At 38.0% G+C, this 18,835-nt stretch overlaps 2 protein-coding genes across 2 annotated transcripts; both read right to left on the bottom strand.

The window, feature by feature from the left end:
- Positions 1 to 101: 101 nt before the first annotated feature.
- On the bottom strand, positions 102 to 5,950 carry ska3 (spindle and kinetochore associated complex subunit 3). Its single transcript, XM_063006177.1, has 12 exons — positions 5,905 to 5,950; positions 4,132 to 4,260; positions 3,921 to 3,997; positions 3,631 to 3,799; positions 3,080 to 3,533; positions 2,864 to 2,946; positions 2,475 to 2,671; positions 2,112 to 2,297; positions 1,846 to 2,022; positions 1,506 to 1,600; positions 623 to 753; positions 102 to 525 (listed from the first exon to the last, which is right to left on the bottom strand). The coding sequence occupies exons 2-12, from the start codon at positions 4,241 to 4,243 to the stop codon at positions 359 to 361; spliced, it is 1,848 nt and encodes a 615-aa protein (XP_062862247.1). The 5' UTR covers positions 4,244 to 4,260; positions 5,905 to 5,950; the 3' UTR covers positions 102 to 358.
- A 3,667-nt stretch (positions 5,951 to 9,617) lies between these two features.
- On the bottom strand, positions 9,618 to 17,085 carry hcn5 (hyperpolarization activated cyclic nucleotide-gated potassium channel 5). Its single transcript, XM_063006696.1, has 10 exons — positions 16,904 to 17,085; positions 13,505 to 13,691; positions 13,317 to 13,421; positions 13,067 to 13,204; positions 12,462 to 12,623; positions 11,617 to 11,710; positions 11,382 to 11,509; positions 11,160 to 11,306; positions 10,708 to 10,945; positions 9,618 to 9,772 (listed from the first exon to the last, which is right to left on the bottom strand). Exons 1-10 carry the CDS (start codon positions 17,083 to 17,085, stop codon positions 9,618 to 9,620), a joined length of 1,536 nt encoding a protein of 511 aa, XP_062862766.1.
- Positions 17,086 to 18,835: the final 1,750 nt, after the last annotated feature.

The raw sequence follows: 18,835 nt of genomic DNA, 5'->3' as shown, positions 1-18,835 counted from the left end.
TATATTATAGACCATAGCTGCACAGCTGATATTTTGTATAGTATTAATGTAGATATCTATGTACAATAGTTAATGAAACAACATTTATTAATGTCAATTTATTTTATTAGCATAATATACATTTGCTACTACACTAAAGCACATAACATACTAAAAACTTATCAAAATACTGCTGGAAAAATAATAGTTTTGTATGACCAATAAAATGGGAAGGGTCACTGGTAATATGAAATCTTTGCTCTGACAATGTGTTAAAATTCATGTGTACACCCAAAAATTAACTTGGCAAAATATTACATAAGTATTTGTTTACTCATCCTGTCATTATTAGTGTTAATTTAAAAAGTCTTCACATTTTTTACACCTTGGACAGGACCTTAAAAGTTGCATTTCTTCCAAAGCCCTGCACATTCTCCAAGCGCTTCAGCTCGACAAGGCACAGAATGTACATGGGAGCCTGGGGCCCTGCCTCCAATACCCTTCTTAAATCTTCCATATGAAATTCAGCAAAATTGGGCTCACCATCTGTCAAGAAAAGTACATTTTAAAAAATACGATATGATGTAATACATTAGAAATTTTTTTTTCCTGATAAGTCAGTGTCAAGTTCATTTCCACTAACCTCTGCGTCGCTCCTCAAGGACTTGGTTAATTTTTTTGATTGCTAGATTCAGACTGGGAAGTGGGATCTGTGTCATGTATGAGGCTAATCCATTAAAATCTTTTTCTGACACCTGAGCAACCCACTGAGCTCTGTAAACACAAGAGTAGTTTAAAAGAAATCAGTACAAGTTAACTTCGGTGATTTGAGTTTAAAGTTGAAGTCATGTTTTGCAAAATTAAAATGTTATCGTGCCAAAGTAAAAAAAAAAAAAACAAGACGGACACATTTATGTGACAATACATAGTAAGTCAAGTGATGGATTGTAAATCCAATATTCCTTCATATACCTAAAAATTTATGTTTTTCAGATCATTACTGGGTTATTAGTTGAACACAGAACATTTGATGGCCAATTGTTCTATTCAACTTTTCTTCCAGGTTACTTGTTGCTAATTCCTAAATAAGGGTTTTACTAAGGTGCTGGGGTAGTGCAGCGGTCTATTACGCTAGCCCACCGCCACTAAGAATAGGTTTGAATCTTAGTGATACCAGAGCCGACATCTAAAACAATGATTGGCTCGTCTGAAGGGGTTTGAGTGCCAGAGGGTATTCCTCATAACTGCTGCAATTCGGACCCCTTTTGGCTGATCGATGGTGTCTGGATAGTTTGTATGACTTGTGCGTGATACAGATTCCCAAATGAACAAAAGAAAGGGTCTGACAACTACACATGTACTGTATCAGAGGTGTGTGTGTGTGTTAGTTGTGGCCCTCCTCGGTCACAAATGGAGTTCAGCAGCAGTAGAGGAACAGAAAAAAGAATCTCAGCTGTGTTGTTGGCCCTCCAGTCATCTACACAGACAAGTAAAAAAGATGAGACGGTGTAGCAGAGTACTCCTACCTGTTCTCCTTTCCATGTGCCAATGCCTGCACACTAGCCTTTGAGCTTGGCTGAACCACTGCAGTAGGGGCTTGTTTATTTGCTTGAGAGACAAGCTACAAATAAAAAAAAAAACATATACATTAGTTTACATTAGGTACTTAGTTTAAGTAGACCCACTAGAAGTAATTTAGCCTACAATGCAAGAACAATTCTAAAAGTCTAAATAGCAAAAGGTTCAGCAATTTATTATCTAGTCGTAATCACACGTCTAAAAAAATTCACACGACAACCACACGTCTCTAAAAAACCTGCTTTGTTTTACCCATGTGTGATACTGAGTGAACTTATAATATTTTACTTTGAAGATATCCTGTGTGATGGAGCTCATATCGGGCATCTCCGGCGTCCGTGGCTCTAATCCAAACTCCATGCGGACACGTGGGGTGGCCAGACACCAGTCCTGAGTGGGCTCATCATCAGTTTGCAACACAGGTGCTGCTGGTTCAGTTAAGGCTGACTGATTAGGTCCTCCTATCTTTAGCACAGTAAGTCACAAGTCAGACATGCGAAATTTACCTGGAATTAATAACAGGTTAAGAAGTGATAGTCAAACTGAATACCTACACATGGTAAAGAGCTGCCGAAAAAGGACTGCAGTCGTGGCATCTCAGGTGTGACATCCTCATTCTGAGCAAGGCTGACTGGAACCGGTCGCACATCTGATGAAGAAACTCTGACAGGGCACTCAGAGGAGTCAGATATGCTATTCATTGAGCTTGTATGATTCTCCCTCTCATTGTTTTTGGTCTCCTAAAATGTAGAATTAAGAGGAATGTAAGTGGATTTTAATCATTTAAAATCATGTTTATAGTCAAAATTGACGAACACCTGAATATCACAAATTATTATAAAGAAAGATGTGCAGGTTGTTGTGGGTTTTTACTTTCCTTTAGGTTTCTAGGTTTCAAATATTTCAATGGCACACACCTTTTTGGCGCTGATGAGCTTGCTGATGTATGGTGTCTCAAATGCAGGAAGCTCAGGGGTAGCAGCTGCATTACTAGACCGAGTAGGAGACTGAGGATCATCCGTTCTGTTAGGCGTAGTAACCGATGAACCCAGATGTTTATTTATCTTAAAATCGAAAGTAGAAAACACTGGAACTTCTGGGGATTCCATGCTATCTGTCCAACAAAAAGGGGAAAGGTCAGTTACTTGGAAAAGAGTGGTTGTGTTCCCTAAAAACCCATATGAACACTAAACAAACTTGGGAAGTCCAGAGAAATTTAAGATCAGGAAAACACCATTAGATCATGATTTCAAATAAGTTTAGAAATAAACATAGAGCCAAAATGCAGATTTATTAGAATTATTACCATTTGAAAGACTTCCAGGTGCAACACAGGATGGAGGAGTAGGGAGGCTGTGTGGTGGTCTTTGTGCAGTTTCTCGTGTTTCACTTGTAAACATGCAACACAGTATTAGTGTATGTCCATAACTAACAGTAATGTACTGAATCACAAACAGGTGCATTCATTGTTTCCACACAATTTCTCAAGCACACAATGTTGAGAGCAAAGAAGCAAGTCTACCTGTTCGTCTGTCTGTCCCTTGGTGGTTTCTTACGAAACAAGTCCATTGTAAAGTCATTGTTCAAACACATTGTGTTCTCCGTAATTCCAAAGTCTTCTAGTCGAGGGGTAAGGGCATCTTCATCCATGCGCAGAGAGCACCTGGGTGTTTTTGGCTGAAATTCCTGCATAGTCATGACAAGTGGTGGTGGTGTAAGAGCCACAGCTGGAACTACTTCATGAGCAAGTTCTGTATTACCAAGCATCATTTGCAGGTGAAGTGAGGACAAGCCAAAATCAGACAGTTGAGGAGTGCGCATTAGGTCATCAGCTGGAGCGTGCGTCTTCACAGGTGTTTCACACTCCAGAGCTTCGACCTCCTTTTTCTCATCTCCTGCCACCGTCTCAGCTGACCCGGTCTCCAGCTCATTATGTAGATGAGATCTTGTATCTGCTTCACTATTAACATTCACCTCTGCAAAAGGAGCAACAGCATAGATAAAGTACACATTTTTTTTTAGAAATAATAATTTTTTTCTCCTTTCGAGAACTAAACTGTTTAAAAAGCACACCTGCTGTAACGCTTCCTTTTAGTTGTTTATACCCATATTTTTCATAATGTCTTTGAATTCTTTCAATGTCCTCTGTGGTCCGCTGTTTCAGCATCATGCAGGCTTTAATAAAGCTCCTCAGCTCAATACTTCCATCCTCCTGAGATGCCACTTGACTTTGAAACTGCCTCTATAAATGTGGAAAACTGTTAGGTCTTTGAAAAAAAGAAACACCAGACATCTCATTTTACTTACTGTTAGTCACTGAGTCTAAAGCACGTTAAAATGAATCAGATAACTTATTTACTTACCTTAAGTGCTCTAACCTCAGAATGGAGCTCATGTAGTGCTCTGACTGCCCCACTTTTCACTTCATCTATACAAAATCCTAACACCAGATAATAAAATCAGACATAATCATACTAGAAATAGAATGGGATATACAAAAGCATGTTATTAAGCTGTATTACACATTTACGGGTCAGTGTTACGCATCCAATCAGAAAATACAGCATGAAATACCTTCATCCTCGTCCAGGTTCTGGCTGGCAGTATGTTCAAGGTTTGTTCTCTCTGTTTCTAATGTTACTGCCAGACTCCGCAACTTCGCAAAGAAACGAGTTGATGTGTCCATGCCGGCTATCCAGCTAGCTACATTATTAAAAGAAGGAAATGGATTAAAAGAAACATAGTAACTTAACAACCCAGTCAATGTTCCCTCAATGATAACTTATTAGACACACCAACCATATATGTGCACATTGGTGGTATAAAGTTTTTGATTGTAGTTAATGTCCAACTATGCACTGTCATCCTTTACATATCCTTTACAAAAAGGTAAATCCAAAAGTGTCTAGTAAATAAAGAGACTCTGTTCATAAAATGCCAGCAGCACTGCTGTGCCTAATACACTTAGCCCAGCACAATGCACACTACTATTCCTGTTACTGGTTACTTTACGATCATGTATGTAAAAGAGAGCAACTGATAGATAAACTATATGGCCAAAAGTATTTGGAAACTTGACCAAGAGCTTGATGAACATTCCATTCCAAAACTATGAACATTAATATGAAGTTAATAGATCCCATTAATGAGTTCAGGTGACTGGTGTTGCCTGTACCAAACTCATTAAACCATGCTGGAACAAAAGAGCCTTCCAAGTTATTTATTTGTATTTTATATTTTTAAAATATCTTTTTTTTTTTTTTTTTTTTTTTTTTTACTTTTAGCAATGGATGTAACTATTTATAATAACTAGAACATGTATCCATATACTTTTGGCCTTACAGTGTAACATCATATTACAAGATACAGACACTGACAACATTCTGTTCCACTGTGTCACACAGTGATGTTCTAATCCTTAAAAAAAACCGATTCCAATTTCAAAACAGCACCCTGCATTTAAATAAATAAAATGTAGCATGGCAATCAAATCGTACAATCATAGCATTAACTGCGACAGTGGATTAAATCAGAAAATGTCAAATCTATTCCAAACACACTCCACCATGTCAGTATGACTGTATTAAGTAGAGTACACCAAGCAAATAATCCATGTATGTCAATGTTAAAGCTCTAGCTATCAATACTGATTCAATATGAAGATCTCTTTGCAAACTACATATAGCCTTGGTTTATCTTAATAATTACTGTTATGCCAGTTAACATCTTAACCATTTAATATTTAAGGAAATTAAAAGTCAAATCTGATGTTAATAATGTAGACCAAATTTAAGCTGATATTTCTGTAGCCTGTTTCTAGTTTTGTCCCCATTTATGACTAAAATGCATCATTAACGTTTTGTCCTGTAGCAAATTCTCAGCTGTGATTGTACTTCTTTAACCTTTTGTCCAAAAGCAATAGAACACTAACGGTCGTGTGTTATGGAAGTAAGCGTTATGCATTACGGGTGAAATGAACACATTTCATTTTGTAATGTAATAATTCAATATAAAACAATATATAATAAAACTTGAATGCTGTGACATTGTGATAGCTGATAAACTGAAAGTTCATCAGTTTAACGTTTAGTGCACATCCAAAACCTCACTGTCTACAGAGCCTGTTAGCATCTACGTAATTACGTGCTAACTTACCTAGCACATAATGCTATTCTAGCTAGCACTGTTAGCCTAAACAAAACAGCTTTAACGTATAGTTACACACAAACGTCAGTTGATGAAACAGCCTATCTCTGTGTTACAATAACACAATAATAACATTTATACCGGGTTAAAAAACTTTATGATACCCGAACAATGAACGTAGTAAGTAAACACTGAACTCACAACACAGCAGCCGTTGTTTTCAAATTTGCCGCTTTTTCCGGAGCTTTGCGGAAGTGCAACTCATCCAGTCCTCACCACAGTCACAAGCTTAGCAGCGCTTTTACCGCACAAAAAGCAATATATTAATAACAAATAAGTAATAAAATAATAATAATAAAGTGCATACACAGAATGTCATGTTAACGTCACACCAAGTGTAAGCCTGATAATGAACTCATTTTCACTAATAGCTTGATCCTGGCCAGGGTCGCAGGTGGTCATGTTCCAGCAAGATACATGAAGCATGACATTACTACAATAAAGTGGTTCTTTTAAACATTTACACCTTGGCCTATGATATACACTGCACCCATTATACACTTGTATAAATTCATACAAATCCCTGACTATATAATAAAATAAAACAAACAAAAGAAAATACTTTAGTCTACATAAAATAGCTGCTTTCAGTGAGTGGCATAATCTATGTACAAAAATATAGAAGATAAAAATCATTGTGTTGGTCGTCTTTGTATACCTGGTATAAAATCATTGCAAATTGACTTTCCGTTTAATTGGCAAATTTCTGTTTTTTTATCCACAAATTGTACGACTGCAGTACAGTCTACAAAACACCGTAATGGTCTACTCAAAAGCAACCCTACAGGCAAAATAATCAGTACATTTACAGTAGCTACATCAACAGGGTGTTTTACTAAATCTCACCGGCACCATTAGGCTATTTCGAATGTAAATGTTACTTCAAGGGCAGATAAGACTTTTCTTATATCAGATCCTTATTTGTTCTACAGTAGGTATAAATTCAGCAGCCACTGTGAAAGTCATTTCAAATCCAACTTCCTCAGAATTACACTGGTAAGACTTAATTCTGTATTTCAAGCTAAGACATTTTAACATTTACAATTTGATAACAAATTACACACAAGTCAGCATGATGTTTCATGGTTTTTTTTTCTGCTTTTGTTAAGTCAAGACCATGGCACTCTTTGGGAAGATCCTGGAACCGGTTGGCTTTATGCAAACCACGCGCATACTTGTTGAAGGAATCTGCTCTTATCTGGGTGGCAATGCTGGCTCTGATGATATGGACCTGGTGAAGAAGAATTTAGACCACATTGATCATGAACTCAACTCTTTTGGACCAGGTCTGCTAACTGATGAGGAGGTTCACTGTCTTGAATATGATTTGGTTGTGGTATACAATCAGCTGGGAGCATCAGTGAGAGCCCAGACAGAGTTTACTAAACGTGAAAAAGAAGTCTTTCTGAGCTATGTTCAGGAGTACAGGCTGGAGCGGCAGCTGACAGCTTTGTACAGTCGTATGATGGGTATATCTGTGCTGACAGATCAGCCCACCCTGTTGGAGAAGATTGTTCATAATCGCAAGCCGAAACGTTGGGAGATTAAGGAGTTTTGTGTCAAGGTCAGTAAATATTTAACAAGTCAGCTGGTGGGTCAGTTTGTGGGAAGTATTCGGTTCATGATCAATGTGGTCTAAAGGGCCAGTGATAGCTCAGTGGTTAAAGTACTGGACTAGCAAACAGAAGGTTGCCGGTTCAAGCCCCGCCACAACTAAGTTGCCACTGTTGGGTCCCTGAGCAAGGCCCCTAACCCTCAATTGCTCATCATGTTCCGCTCATTGTGTAAGTCGCTTTGGATAAAAGCGTCTGCTAAATGTAAAAGTATTTTTTAATTATAACATTACATTTTGGGTGGTGGCAAAGACAAGCGCTCTAGTCTGAGCACAGAGAACTGGTAGCTAATAAACTGCAATCAAAAGTATGTAAAAGTAATTTTCCTGGACTGTTGATTAGAAACATTTGATTTGGGAGATATGCATTTGCTAGTAAGATGCCCTTGATTATAACACAGGTAAAGTAAATGTCATTGTAAATGACCAAGAACAAACAAAAGAAAACTGATAACTCCAGCTAATAATTTACTCAGCAATCACTCAGCAATTAATTCTACATTCTTACAGTTGCATTTATTTACTTTAAACTTACACACATAATGCGTTTGTCTTTTTACATAAAGATGAGTTAATATTTGCAGGCATAAAGAAAGATATGGTTTATGATATATATAATAAAATATAATATAAATTATAATTATAAATAGTACAATATAAATATCTATTTTACATTTTATTATTAAACTGTAATACTTGTATAAAGTTTGCTTTGCATTGCAGGTAAATTTTGTGCTTGGGACAGGGCTGCTGTGCTTGTTTGTAGAGGCATATTTAACAGGCCGAGATCAGGCGCTTCTATTTAAGACATGGTCAGACAGGATGGCCGACTTGTACAGGAAAATGAAAACCACAGGAGGACTCTGCTCTGGATATTTCCGGGAGCAGGCTGAGGAGGATGTCAGGAAGCAGACCAAGGAGGATCGATGGTGTACAAACAACCCGGAGCAGCAAGCAGCAGAGATCCTAAAATGTTTAGAACGAAATTATGACTGGCTGCACTGGGCTGTAATGGTACACCCCCCTGTATGCTCCTGGAAGGAAGCAACAGATGATGGCAAGGAGGAATCTGAGAAGCAGGGCAACCTGCCCAGCCAAGAGCATTTTATCTCGGTACCTTCAGAGGCATCCAATTCCACTATAGTGGCCTGTTTCAAGGACACACCTTCCTCCCTGGATAAAGCTCACATCCATCAGCTAATAGTTGACCTGGAATGGAAGATCCCAAATCCACCACCTGAAATATATGCAGCCATAGAGGAAGATCCAGCTAAAGCTAGACTTTATCTAGCCAATCGGATGTTACAAAAGCTGCAAGAGGGACTCGGCTCAAGTGTTGCTGTCTATGTGGTACCAGGCAGTATGGAGATGAAGTGCAACTTTCCTCAGGCCTCGTATTACCAGTATGAATACAAGCACAGGCTAGCTTCTGGAACAGTTTGTGTATTTGGTTAAACACAATTTTTGTTTTATTTAAACAGGTGTTTATGTATACATGTAATGCATTACACAATAATTTGCAAAACAAGAGTATAATTACTGTTAGCTAGTTTTGTTGCAATAAAAGGCATACATATTGGGTAATCACACACTGAATTATATTGTTACATGCAGTAATCAATACAACAGCATGCATCCTATGTATAAATAATGTACTTTTATCATGAGTAAAAATGATTAGTAATGTCAATAAATAATTGTGCTGAATACACTTAAGAGTTATGTGTTGCAGAAAACAAATGACCACGAAACGTTTCTCCCATACAGACTAAAAAGAGATTTTTTTCAAAAAGAGATCAGTCTTTTCACTAAGTGCTTTATTCCGTCAGGGTTACAGTGTGTCTAACACAACCTGGAAAAGGAATTCAGGAACACACACATTTACTTTCTTATTCACTCACACAGTATGGACAGAGGCCAGTCCAGGCCAGCAGGATTTAGAATAAAAACCAAGTAACCCAAGTAAATCCACACAAACTTCTCATAGTAAGTACCTGGAAGTCAGAGTCAAACCTAGGTTCTCAAGACCCTGTTACTGTGCACCAGCCACACCACATGCTGCATCACTGCTGCTCTGCCTACACTGTGCTATTGCAATATAATGGACCACAATACATATCCTTACAGTAAAATACCCTTAATTGTAATTTTACATTTTCATGCTCTTAGATCTTGGCTTCAATGTATTGTTAATGATGTAAATGTTGGACAGCTCTAGTCTAAACCTTGGACAAAACAGACGCTATGTTTTATTAATTGTTCTCGTTAGGTCCTTCTTAACCTCTGGGTAGTCCTCAAGCACCTGGTAGAAACTGTCTACAGACAGAGAAAAGATCTGACATGTAGTCTGAGCTCGAACTGTAGCCGAATGTTTTCCTCTGTACAGAAGACATGTCTCTGCAAAGAGCAAAAAAAAAAAATAGAATGATGCATGACCATTAAGTTAAATCACCATCAAGAAACACCTGTTTGAAGACTCATGTAGTGTATATACTATATCTCAAGAAAAATTTACAAATCTTAAAAAAGGAAACCATTGAGACAGTATGTAAAATGGCAATGAATACAGAACCCAGTGATTTGTTCATTTTTTATTGACTTATATTAGGTTAAAAAACAGTACAAAACACAATGGTGGATGTTTTACCTTATAAAAATTGTGTTAGTGAATATTTGATCAGTTAAAATGTAATGTCTGCAACATGTTCAAACTTGTACAAGATCATGTTTACCAATCTGGGTCTAAGAACACCAGTTAATCCAGAAAGCAAAATACTCTTTCATTACGCACGCCTTTGGTTTTGTTATCATATGTTGTGCCTAATAATGTGCCTCATTTCCAATGGAAGACATTACAAGACTGCAGACAGGCCAATCTACAACCCACACTCAATTTTTACTGTGTTGTAATGTAAAATTAGACAAGAAAAGTCATAAAAAGAGGTCATAAAGATGGCACCATATTCTGGCATACATCTGTGGATTTATTTAAGCCTAACAGTGCTTAACAGTGCCATAATACACCCTCATATTATGACAAACACTTGCAAACTTCACACTGGTAACAATCTGGATTGTCTTTTTGTTCTTTGGCATTTACTATTTTTTGTAAATAATCCGAAATGTAAATTAGTCTATTTAATGTAATCTAAAGCCTGGTGGCACTCCTGGATAATGCCATGGAACCAGCACTGACACGATTATTTGGATGGTGGACAATAAACGTGGTTGTGTCATAGCTGTGTGTGTTGTGCTAGTATAGGTGTATCAATTGCATTATTCTCTACATCATATTAGCTAGTTTATTAGACAGTGATATGGCTCATACCAACCTCCAAAATAGCCTCCATCACACAGCTCCTTCTGATTAGCCTCTGTCTCCACAACTACCTGTCCGTGCTCAATAAAGTACATGCGGTCACCAGGAGTATTGCGTTGTATGATGACGTCCCCCTCCTGGAATATCTCATATTGCAAATGTAATAGGATGGAGTTGACAAAGCTTACATCACAGTTCTGGAAGATGGGAAATCTTCTCACAAGACCTGAGCACATGCTCATCAAAATTTCCTTTAAAATGGAAAAGGAGATGTTTTAACAGTAACAGAATTTAACAGTATATAATTTCCACTATATAATAAGCAGACAAAGCTGCAGTGTGTAACTTTTTATTTCTATTCTATTCTGGAAGTATCTTGTTATGGACCACCTAAAGAACATGTATCTACACATAAAGAATCATTTCATAGTTGCTAATAGTAAATTAAATAGTAAATGTTTTTACCTCTTTAATAGATGAAGACACCCAATTTAGTACATCCTTTTCATCATACCACTTTCCTCCATACCGAGTCTGAAAGTAATTGCTGATACGCATACGCAGGTCTTTGGGAAGCTTCATGAACACCATATAGTCTTCCAGACGATTCAACTACATAGGCAAAACATATTGCTATGTAATTACTAAATGCCTAATGAATAATGGACTGATTATGTTTCCTCAAACCTTGTTCTTGTATGCTTTTGCTGTGAGGTCGGCATCAGTCATCAGAGCCACAGTGTTGGCAACCAGTACTGTGTACATTAGAGCTCCTGACACAATGCTGGTCATGACAATCCACAGCTCCACCTCATCTAAAGCAACAACAAAAACAATACATCCGAAAAGTACCTATTATGTAGCCATGAAATTAGGCTGATACAGTAACTTATTTAGATCTGAAATATAAATATTTTTTTACTTGTTGGTGCGTCAGAAGATCCGTAGGATATTGCAGTCATATGTGAGAGTGCACGAAAGACACCAAAGGAATACTTCTCCCCCACCGAGGCATTCTGTAAATAACATTTTTATATTGTATCTATTTTTACAGATTTAAATACAGTTGAAGTCAAAGGTTTGCATACACTTATAATTAAAAGGGCGGTTGCAGCCTAGTGGTTAAGGTACTGGACTAGTAATCAAAAGGTTGCAGGTTCAAGCCCCACCACTGCCAGGCTGCCACTGTTAACCCTCAATTGCTTGGACAATATACTGTCAAAGTATTGTAAGTCACTTTGGATGAAAGTGTCTGCTAAATGCCGTAAATGTAAATAAAATTGCATAGCCCTACCATGACTGTGGCTGATGGCTTACAATGGCTGATCCTGCACCTTGACCCAAGTTTACAAACAAACTTGGATATGCGAAAGAAACATCCCATTGTACTGTACACATGTAGATACTGTATATATGACAAACTGAGGCATTCAGTCTGCCTAGATTATGAATTGAAAGTTGCTAAATGATGCGGAACACTGGTAATAGTCAAGCAAGCTTTTAATGTATGCCAGACCAGACAATGGTAAAAAATCATTTAAATTCTAAAACTGCCATGACATAAATGCACATTAGAAGTGTATGTAAGGCTATAAACTTTAAAAGTAAATTATTTATACTATGCCATGCTTGGTCAGAAAATGTGTACAATCAAAAAGTATCATGAATTGATAAAAACAGATTTAAGAGGTGAAAATATTATATAAAAAAAGCTTATATATCTCATACATAATCCTTTAAACAATGCTGAACACTGATTTAGATTACCATGAGGTTTTCTCGTTGAACCCAGCAGTCTGAGGGAAACTCTTCCAGCATTGGAACAAAATACTGCACACAGCCATTCCAGTGGCACAAGAGAAAGATCATCATAAACAAAGACAGGATCCTAAATAAGACCTGAACCACTTCCCGGTTTGCATTTGACACCTAGTAAGCAATAGAAAGAAATAGAAAAAATGATCAGTCCTTTGAGTTAGTACTTTGTAGAGCCACCTTTTGCTTTACAGCCATCAGTCTGTTTGGATATGTTTCTACCAGCTTTGCACGCTTAGGTTGGGAAAAATTGCTCATTCTTCTATGAAGAATTGTATATGTATATTTATATGTATGTATATATGTATTTGTATATGAATTTTAAGATTTATAATATATATTATTCATTTATTTAAAATAATAGTGAAAAGCTTTATGTTTACATTTGGAAGCCATGATTAGCTTATCAGTCTAGCCTGAGGTATAAACTGAAGGTCACAAAGGTCACAGTGATTTTGGGTAAACAGTACAGTGTGCAAATAACATAAGATACAAGTATTAAATGCTGGCACAGTAATGTAATGATAGCTTTCTATGACATTGCAGAAGTGACTCACTTTTTCCACTTCATTAAAGAAACGCACCAGACGAGAGACGCGCAGCAGCCGCACCAGACTTAAAATCCGTACAAACATTAAAATCCGCACCATTTTAGTGGCTTTAGAAGATGGAGAATCACTGTAATACTGTAGATCCTGTAAATCAACACATGCTTAAAAAACAGCATTTTAATTATTATTTTGATATCCTTTCCCTGCTAACTTACCAATTAAACCCTTAAACCAGATTAAATCAATATGTTCTTACCGCAATGAGTAATATGTACCCGACTGGGAATGCTGCTATCATATCTGGTATGAACCAACTCTTTAAATAATTTTGCCGGATGGATTTTAGATCAAGTATGGCAGCCTGAGTAGAGAACAGACATGTTTATCAGAAGGTAAGTGTGAGGAGGATTATTTTCTGGTTTCTGTGTTTTATAAACTGCTTACCTCATTGTCCTCAGAAATGATACCCATGCGAAAGTTAAGTCCCACGTCGACAATGAACAGCGTATCTGAGAACACATTAAAGCCTTCCCAGCCCACTCCACTCTGCCCATCCAAAAAGGCTATCTCTATAGGGATCCCAATTAGATTCAGGAATGTTATAGCCACCATGCACATGATGTAGTAACTCCTAAACAAACAAGCAGCATTGCCCTGTTACGTTATATTCATTACATCTTTATAACAAACAAATAGCCTAAATTAAACAGAACTGCTGAGTTATTGAAATATTTGGCAACATGGCTATAAAATAAATAAAATGTTTTAATTTATACAAAGTTTTTTTTTAATTAATACAAAAAACAAATCAGGGTTCAAATCTCAGCAATGGTAATAGCCAGCCGGGCATATATACAGTGTATCACAAAAGTGAGTACACCCCTCACATTTCTGCAAATATTTTTATCTTTTCATGGGACAACACTATAGAAATAAAACTTGGATATAACTTAGAGTAGTCAGTGTACAACTTGTATAGCAGTGTAGATTTACTGTCTTCTGAAAATAACTCAACACACAGCCATTAATGTCTAAATGGCTGGCAACATAAGTGAGTACACCCCACAGTGAACATGTCCAAATTGTGCCCAAAGTGTCAATATTTTGTGTGACCACCATTATTATCCAGCACTGCCTTAACCCTCCTGGGCATGGAATTCACCAGAGCTGCACAGGTTGCTACTGGAATCCTCTTCCACTCCTCCATGATGACATCACGGAGCTGGTGGATGTTAGACACCTTGAACTCCTCCACCTTCCACTTGAGGATGCGCCACAGGTGCTCAATTGGGTTTAGTCCATCACCTTTACCTTCAGCTTCCTCAGCAAAGCAGTTGTCATCTTGGAGGTTGTGTTTGGGGTCGTTATCCTGTTGGAAAACTGCCATGAGGCCCAGTTTTCGAAGGGATGCTCTGTTTCAGAATGTCACAGTACATGTTGGAATTCATGTTTCCCTCAATGAACTGCAGCTCCCCAGTGCCAGCAACACTCATGCAGCCCAAGACCATGATGCTACCACCACCATGCTTGACTGTAGGCAAGATACAGTTGTCTTTGACGGAGGTGATTGAAGCTAACCCATATCCCCTCCGAAACACGAGCAGCAGCCAGATGCATCTTTGCCACCCACACATTGACGAGTTTGGCGCCACCTAGCGTTGCATGCGGAGAGACACACCCTAAGGGCACCCTCTCCCATCTCTGTGTAAGCGCCTCCAATCAGCCGGCAGAGAACGCAATCGCATTCTGACAGAGAGAGACCCACATCCGGTTCTTTGTCCCACCCCCCACATGAGCAACCGGCCAATCGTTGCTCATATAGCCACTCAGCTTCGAACCGGTAAAGCAAGGCTGGATTCGATACCACGCTCTCAGAATCCAGCCCTGGTTGCAGCGCATTTCTTTTTACCGCTGCGCCACCTGAGCGGCATGTGTCTATTTTTTAAAGCCAACCTCTGGATATGACGCCGAACACGTGGACTCAACTTCTTTGGTCGACCCTGGCGAAGCCTGTTCCGAGTGGAACCTGTCCTGGAAAACCGCTGTATGACCTTGGCCACCATGCTGTAGCTCAGTTTCAGGGTGTTAGCAATCTTCTTATAGCCCAGGCCATCTTTGTGGAGAGCAACAATTCTATTTCTCACATCCTCAGAGAGTTTTTTGCCATGAGGTGCCATGTTGAATATCCAGTGGCCAGTATGAGAGAATTGTACCCAAAACACCAAATTTAACAGCCCTGCTCCCCATTTACACCTGGGACCTTGACACATGACACCAGAGAGGGACAACGACACATTTGGGCACAATTTGGACATGTTCACTGTGGGGTGTACTCACTTATGTTGCCAGCTATTTAGACATTAATGGCTGTGTGTTGAGTTATTTTCAGAAGACAGTAAATCTACACTGCTATACAAGCTGTACACTGACTACTCTAAGTTATATCCAAGTTTCATGTCTATAGTGTTGTCCCATGAAAAGATATAATGAAATATTTGCAGAAATGTGAGGGGTGTACTCACTTTTGTGATACACTGTATATATGTTTATGTATATATTAGCCAGGTGATTGATGGGCCTGTTTTTTGCCAGACATAGAGCTTGATGTTCTGGCCAAAAAAATAAATCTTCATCTGATCAGTCCTAAGAATTTTTTTCCTCATGCTGCCGGAGTCATTTACATGTCAATTAGCAAACTTCAAGCAGGTTGTCAAATGCACCTTAACTTAACAGCAGCTTCTTGTGACTGTTGAGTTCTTTCCTACATCCCTGACCAAGGCCTTCCTTGTTCGGCTGCCAAATTTGGTGGGATGACCAAATCTAGTAAGGTGATCCACAGACAGGCCCTTGGCCTTAATAGTGTTTATTTTTTGTCCTGACAATGCAGTGTAAATTGTGGGCCTTTATAAAATTATTAATTTGTTGTCTGTTTTATCACCGCTTTATCCTATTTAGTGTAGTGGTGGGTACAATTCACCAGGCGAAAGGTAGGAAATGCCTTGGACAAGTTCACACAAACTTTCACATCTAGGGCAATTTTAGTAGCTCCAATTATCCTGACTGCATGTCATTTGGATTGTGGGAGAAAACCAGCGCTCTTGGAGGAAACCCACAAGAACACAGGGGAACACGCAAACGCCACACAGAAAAGACCCGGACTGCTCCACCTGGAAATCGAACCCAGGACCGAGCCACTGTGTCACTCCTTTATAGAACCAGGCGTGCCTTTTCAAATGGTGTTCAATCCGAGGTCTATTCCACATCTCAAGGATAATTAAAGCAAAGTGGAGGCAGCTGAGCACAATTCGGAGTTCCACAGCAAAGAGTCTGAATACATTTTTTAAATAGGAGATTTCAGTTTTTGATTTTTAATAATTTTTTTAATCCTCTGAAAATATGTTTTTACTTTGCTATTATGAGTAATTAAGTGTAGCTAAACATGACAATCATATCCATGTAAAATAAAATCCACAACACAATAGAGTTGGCTCCTGTAGTCAAAGGCAAAAAACTTAGGGACAGTTAAAGGTAGCCAATTGGCATGTTTTTTCGAAGGTTAAAGGAAACAGGAGTACACTGAGAACCTATGCAAACATGAAGAGAACAAACAGAATAGTTCATTAACTGTCTTAGGTGAAAACTATATCAAGGGAACAGGATTTATAGTATAATTTTTATATTTTGATATTACACTTAGTCATGAACTGTTCTTCTAAAGATTTATGCCTTACCGATAAGTGGTAAAACATACTCAAAAATAGACTACCGGTCAACTACTAATCTACTACTAGTAAACATTTCTAATTTCTGTAATGAAAACAAATTTGATTAAGCAGAAAGTACCTTAAAGGACTGAAGGGATGGATAACAAAGACTCCTCTCTCTCTTTGTCTGATGCATTCCTTCTCCACAGCCACTTCACTTCCATACACATACAGAGACTGTCTGTTTAACTGGGGCAGCAGCAAATTTCTCCAGGCGTCCCAGCTGATGCGCTCACGACTCTTAGGTGCTTGTTTTTCCATCGCTGGTTCCTGACTAAGCACAGTGATCACAGAGCCACTTTTACCATCACTGTGTTTTATTTCTGGACTTATTTTATGCTGATCTTGCCTTTCTTTGCCTTATTTGCACACACACAAACAGTAATTTCCCAGTGCTCTTCTTTGCCCAGTTGTGGTAGCAAGAAAGATAATAAGACTTTCCATTCTCTACATCACAGACAGTCTCTTGACTCTCTCATTAACTATTCAGCATCTCTGCTTCATGCACACCTGAATAAGGCATGTCTTGCTCACTGAGACAAATGTCTGGCTCACCGACACAATAAGTGGTTTTGAATATCATGGTTATATGCCATCTGCACCAGACAGAGGGTGGTGACAAAACTAAACACCTGGCTGACACTGGATAGCTTTGCCACACAAATGAGTAATGAATACTAATGACTATAATGGGTGGAAAATAATAAAAACACAAATCAGAACAATTCTTTTGCAGTTGATTAAACTCATTTACATTTAAAAAGGAAAGTACAATGCATTTAAGTTTGTTTGTACTTTTACTTTAGCATAGTGTATACAGTGTGATCTCCACTTCTAAAGTTACCCGCCTTATCTCTTAGTAAATATTCAAGGTGTCAGGACACAGGGTTTAGTTTCACTGTGACTCTTAGAGTAATGCAACGGCTAAATGACCTTCAATTCTCAGAGAGTTACAAACATAACAGACAAACTCTTAAACAGACAAAATAAAAATGGATGTTTGTGATTCAGAAATAAATGTAGTTCTGTAAGATTACTAAATTAAATGGCAGTCCATACTACAACAGATCTACTAAGAGTTGGCAGACATTGTGGGTTGAAGGCCTCCTTTGGCTTTCATTAATCCACTCAGATGAAGAAAATTTTTAAGTGTTATCAGATTTTTAATTTTTGATTGAACAGGTGTCCAGGTTTAACAGGTGTCCAGGTTAAACAGGTGCGTCTTTCTTACAACATTATATTTAGTTTTGTGCATCAGCTACTGATACAGAAGGTTTCTAAATGGCAGTCCTGCCATAAATTCCAGCTTTGTGAATGTAACAACAACCACTTTTTATTCATATTAGGACAAAGATGATGTGCTTATTTAATTTTGTAGTTATTTTACAAAGTGTCAGTCATTAAACATAACATTACAGCTGGTATATATTGTTAATTCGCAATAAACCTGACCATATTTGCAGTTTTTGCACCTATTACCAAAATCTACAGGTAAATTTAAGTGGCAAGACCTAACCACTGGTTTCGGATATTGGTATATATTGCTTCAACACTAAAATGTAAAAATGTATTTTGAAAAGTTACATTTGATTTATATTCTAAATACACAACATAGCATATGATGGATTGGCGCCAGGATATTCCTTCTTTGTGGCCAGTGTTTCCAGATGGAACCGGACCATCTGTGACCCTGACCAGAATAAAGCAATTGATGAACATTAAATTTAAAAAATATTATATGAATGCACACATAAAAATAGGGAAACAAGACTTATCATTTATGACATGAAAAATACACATAGTATGGACAGGTGCTAGAGCAGGATGTAAGAGAAAAGATAAAGGTACACAGCAGGTAGTTTATAAGTTTTAACAATCCTTACCTTAACAATTGACTGCATTTTAATTCTCAGCTTGGCCTATTTTATGTTTGTATTCATTTTATTTAGGTTTCGTAAGAAAAAGAATATGCACTTCCATTCAAATAAGCACAGCAATTCAGGCAGTGCAA

The sequence above is a fragment of the Trichomycterus rosablanca genome, chromosome 12, assembly GCF_030014385.1.
Source record: "Trichomycterus rosablanca isolate fTriRos1 chromosome 12, fTriRos1.hap1, whole genome shotgun sequence".
NCBI lineage: Eukaryota > Metazoa > Chordata > Actinopteri > Siluriformes > Trichomycteridae > Trichomycterus > Trichomycterus rosablanca.
Note: the sequence above shows the minus strand (reverse complement) of the source record. Positions and strands in the feature narration are given on the sequence as shown.